This window comes from Pundamilia nyererei, unplaced genomic scaffold (genome assembly GCF_000239375.1).
Source record: "Pundamilia nyererei isolate P.nyererei 1_Seehausen unplaced genomic scaffold, PunNye1.0 scaffold00295, whole genome shotgun sequence".
NCBI classification, from domain to species: Eukaryota; Metazoa; Chordata; class Actinopteri; order Cichliformes; family Cichlidae; genus Pundamilia; species Pundamilia nyererei.
The window spans coordinates 622,806-627,843 of record NW_005187696.1 but is presented as its reverse complement, the minus strand read 5'-3'; the positions used below and the strand labels follow the sequence as shown (position 1 = coordinate 627,843).

At 36.8% G+C, this 5,038-nt stretch overlaps 1 protein-coding gene across 1 annotated transcript in view; it reads right to left on the bottom strand.

Moving 5' to 3' along the window:
* Positions 1 to 5,038, bottom strand: part of LOC102194806 (mucin-5AC-like) — a gene marked incomplete at its 3' end in the record, with an annotated part of 12,316 nt that overhangs the window by 1,260 nt on the left and 6,018 nt on the right. Inside the window, exons 2-10 of the mRNA XM_005751002.2 lie at positions 4,947 to 5,012; positions 4,574 to 4,633; positions 3,733 to 3,795; positions 3,526 to 3,621; positions 3,334 to 3,427; positions 3,032 to 3,088; positions 2,025 to 2,057; positions 532 to 645; positions 283 to 498 (exon numbers count right to left, since the gene is read on the bottom strand). Coding sequence (XP_005751059.2) covers positions 283 to 498; positions 532 to 645; positions 2,025 to 2,057; positions 3,032 to 3,088; positions 3,334 to 3,427; positions 3,526 to 3,621; positions 3,733 to 3,795; positions 4,574 to 4,633; positions 4,947 to 5,012 — 799 coding nt within the window. The remainder of the gene's footprint in view (positions 1 to 282; positions 499 to 531; positions 646 to 2,024; positions 2,058 to 3,031; positions 3,089 to 3,333; positions 3,428 to 3,525; positions 3,622 to 3,732; positions 3,796 to 4,573; positions 4,634 to 4,946; positions 5,013 to 5,038) is intronic.

Below are 5,038 nucleotides of genomic sequence, written 5' to 3'. Positions count from 1 at the left end.
GGGTGGATGACTGGATATATAAAGCGCTTTGGGGTCCTTAGGGACTAGTAAAGCGCTATATAAATACAGGCCATTTACCATTTATCCTAACTAGTAGTGCAATATCTTTTCACAAAAGTAAAATGAGTTATTATTACTAAAAGACTTTAAGTTTTTTTTTATTATTATTACCCTTACCTGGACATTAGCTATGCATGCTATGTAATTCTCTTTACTGGATGGTTGATTCAGCTGCAGCTGAATACGTTGTCAGAATGATCATTAATCACTGACGTAACTTACCATCCTTCTGTTGTAAATTCAACGGGGATGATGGAGTTGTTATTGTTGAAACTGCTGTTGTTGATACTTGTGGGTTTTTTGTTGTTGCTTCTGTGGTAGTTGTTGTTGCAGAAGGTGTCGCCATCGTCTTATTTGTTGTTGCAGAAGGTGTCGCCGTCGTCTTATTTGTTGTTGCTTCTGCGGTTGTTGTTGCAGAAGGTGTCGCCGTCGTCTTATTTGTTGTTGCAGAAGGTGTCGCTGTCGTCTTATTTGTTGTTGCTTCTGCGGTTGTTGTTGCAGAAGGTGTCGCTGTCGTCTTATTTGTTGTTGCTTCTGTGGTTGGTGTTGTAGTAGTACAGGCTGTTGGTGTTGTCGTTTTTGCTGCTGATGTTGGTGGTGGATTGAGTAAACATAAAGGTGGTTTAATAAATGTAATCACAGGGATTTTAAAGGTACAGAAAACTTAAGTATTTAGAGTTTGTCATACATTAATTATGTTAGTGGTCATAAAAATACATTTTGGGGGAAATTTCAGACAGTTTCCAAATTAATTATTAAAATTCTAAATCACTGGGCGATATAACAGGTTGGTGTGAGAACTTCAGAAACTGCCTGAGATTTTCCTGTGTACCCGTCTGTAGGGACCACACAGAGGACCTTTCTGTGAAGGGCTGCACACTGACCAGTACATTTAAAACATGACACTGTTTTACAAATGACTATTTGTAAATTTTCTATTACAAAATGTTTATTTAGCTGCTTTACAACAGTTTGGTGTTCTCTAGCTCAAAACACAGAAAAGCTTACTTGCAAAATACTGAAATGTTTCAAAATGTTAATCTTAACAGATAAAGCTTAGGAAATATGATCAAATATGTATTTCGTCCATGTGTGAAACTCAAAGTTTCTTTAAAGTCAGAATATTTACATAAAACAAAAAAAACCAAAAAAACAAAGAAACTTAGAGGTTTCTTTAAACATTTTTCTTGAATATACCTCTGTTAGCGTGAATTGTTATATGTTGTCATTTTTATGCTTGCCAACTCTGATGAAAGAATTCCACTGTCCCCCCCACCCCCCACCCACACACACACACACACACTGCCTTGTCTTAGAACCACATGGGCGTTGCTTTGCTGTGATGCGTTTTGTGTGAACTGTTTCTCAATAAAAAGCAGCGAGAGGAGGCCAGATTTGGGGCACCTAATCAGAAAGTGCAAGTGAAACGATTGATCGCTTTAGCCTTGTTTATTTTTTTTTTCCCCACAGGAATAAGTCCTGGATACAGCGGGGTCTGAGTTTAGACCCAACAACCTCCATTGGATGGAGTCTGACTGCTAATAATCTCATTTTTGGGCAAAGAATAGAAAGACAGCAGCAGCTGCCAAGCACTGGAAAAAATGTCTTCTTTTTTTTTTTCCCCCCAATCTGCTAAACGGCAATTTCCAAAATAGAAAAACAAATATTCATCTTTTCCAATAAAATGAAAAATATAAGTCGCACTGTATGTGTGTGCATCCTCTTTTAGAAGTGAAAAGAAATTTCTTGTTCAGTCAAACCCGGAGAACACACTTTGTTGTCGTTGTTTTTCTGCTTTTAATGGCTAATCTTGATCAAATATAAAGTTTATGGCTGTATGATGGTCAACTGGGTATTTTTAGGAATTTTTTTTTTTTAAGTAAATTTCTAGGATCTGACATCAGCTAGAAGCAAAACACACACATGCACTGTTTCAGCATTAATAAATAAAATGTGTTTCCTACCTGGGTTGGGAGAATCTCGCTTACACACTTTTTCTAAACAAAAAAGAAAAAAAGAGAAAAATATGGAGACAAGCAAGGTTGTGAATTTTAAAGTCAACACACTGTAAAACATCCCAGTCACACATTGTTTAAAACCGAAACAAAACAACAGAAAATGTGGATGTAGGTTTCAGTACCTGTACACACATCTCCACACCGGCAGACACAATAGCAGCATGGACACACATGCTTACAATGACGTAAATACAAAGCGCCGACCCGACGCATCAGGATTGTGAGATGTCAGCTTTCTCATCCGACGGCATGAACGCAGACACGCTGTCGGGGCTGAAACCCGACATGTCACAGATTCTGATGCTGCAGGTTTCATCACTCTCCAAAGTTCACTGAACCAGCAGCAAAAGAAGATCAAAACTACGCTTCACATTTGATAAACATCGTCTGTGTACTTGGAGGACAGTTTCCCATCTCAAATTTCTGTTTTCTGCATTATTTGCTTGCTTTTTAGTCTACTGTTGTGCACAGCACTGCACTGCCGTTTTGTTTGTTCAAAAATTACCTGTGACAAGAAAGTTTAAAGAAATGTAAACTTTTTAAAATTATACCAAATTGCAAATCTCTTAGCTATGTCTCTGATAACACCTCTGTAACGTTGCTCAGCAGCATCAGGTAATGTTCATATGCTGAGTTCAGTTTCAACTGCAGAATATTTTTAGGGTTATCTGCTATTTAAAGAAAAAAAAAAAAAAAAAAAAAAACAGGCCAGGAAAATCACCTTCATGTTTTTTCTGTTTCATCCTCAGTTACTACAAAGGCATCTGCTGTGATGGTTACGCCTTTGATAAAGTCTCACAAGTGTCAGTACTGATACGTGATCAGAATTATAATATTTCTGACTGTCTGAGGCAAAATTTCCCCGATTGAAATCGAATCGAAACCTTGTGAATGGGAATCGAATCAGTCATAGAAATCAGTGACCATACCCAGACCTGTGTGTGTGTACTTACCGTACACTTTACAGATGTCTTCTGCAGTGGGTTTTTGTGATCCTCCATTTGTTTTGTCTTTGGTGAAAAAGAAGAAAAACATTAGCAGTAAGAACCAGAAGTTCATTTTAGGTTTATTGTAGGAGATCCACATTTTACGGTTTGAGGAAGACCTGCTCCTTTTCTTTCTCTGAATTTCTAAAACGTCTAAGCTCATTACAACAGTCGGTGTCACAGTGTTGCTTCTCACAAAGACATTCAAGCAGCAAGTCTTTAAACTAACCACAGCTGAATGTTAGACAAGTATCAAAATGAGGCGATACCTCGCAGACCCTTGGCTATATTTGTCAAGCACATGAAGTGGTAGAAAGGGACACTGATGTTCTCATCCGTCTCGTTACATGGCGGTTTATAGTCCTGCAGGACAAACAACATGTTTATCAGATATGATCCTTGTTTAACCTGAGCAGGAAAAAACAAACAAAACTTGAAGAAGAAGAGATTTTTTTCCTTGCCATGTTATTCTTGTCCTTAAAACAGTCCCGTAGAAAGCAGGTTTCTTCTGTTATATTACAGTCTTTGGCTTCCATTAAACTACATACAATGATGTCCTGCAATGAAAGAAGGGCACATTTATCATTAACCAAATATAAGTCACTCCAAGATAAACTTAAATACATTTGGACATTTTCTAGTTTTTAAACAATGTTTCACAAAGTTACCTCAGACTTGTTCATTATTTTGACAGTAATATTCTCTGGCAGCTTGTGTAGTGTAGTTGTATTCTAAACATAGAGAAATGGTAAAGAAGCAAAATACATCAATAGTTATGTTTATTTTTAGTGAGTGATCATCACAACTGAAACTGCAAAAATCCAAAGAGAGTGAAATATATTGGCTGCTAAAACACAAATCTGCTGGGGTTGGAGGCCCCCAGAGGGCTGCTGGTTGTCTAAAAGCTGATCCCAACACCCAAATCTGATTGTTGGCTTTGTCTGTCATTTCATTGTTTTAAATAAAAATGTAATCATTCAGAATTACAAGAAAATGGAAACAAAAAAATGTCACCAAAGGCACCAGGAAGTTTTTGTATCGTATCTTTAACTAAACTTTTTTTGGGAAAGTAATGTACAAGCTATAATGACACCAAACCCTTGTTTTATATTCTCAACAGATTGCATACAAAGCTTACAATCTCTGACCTTGTGCTCACCACAAGTCCTTAAAAATGTATTTTTTCCATCACTGACAACAAGTAAAAACTTAACTTGGAGCTCAGTGTGTGTTTCACACTGAAACAGACAGACTTCCACACTTTCTTTACAGACCATTTAAATATGGGACCACTTTTAAAGTAGCTTATTAGCTCCTAAGATGTAGACAACAGCATAATGCAGTTAAGCAGAAGTAAACACTCATTACAGTCTTTGAATATTTGTTGTTTTGGGGCCTGATTTATATCATCCTCATATTACCTTTTATCTTAGCAGCCTTGTCATCCAGCATTAGAGATCAGCCTATCAAGAAATTATAATAATTAGGGAAAAGAACATTTTTTGTTACCCATTCTTTTTTTGTGAAGTAGTTCTGACAGTTTGCTTCTGATGGCTCGATCAGGATTACCTGGTAGACAAAACGTTGTTTAATTAGACTGACAGAATTACCACCATATGATGAAAATAACATGTATAACACTAGATAAACTACACTAATGCAGACCTAAATTTAAGAAGGACAGGCTACCAAAAAAAATGACAAATGAGTACTTTAGGTCTCATAGCTTTTTAATAAAACCAGAAGTTACAGTAATCCACAAAACTTTAAAACTAAAAACATTCGAGCTCCTCTTGAAACTATTAAGTTCGGATCACCAAGAGCACATTTTACAGCACTTATATAAAAGCAAATAGAGTAAAACTGCAAAGAGAACACTCACAGTTAAAAGCAACAGGCAGAGAAAACAGCCGTGTGACGTCATGATTCCCTCTGTGATCTTTGCAAACTACAGTGAAACAAAAAAAAGCAGGA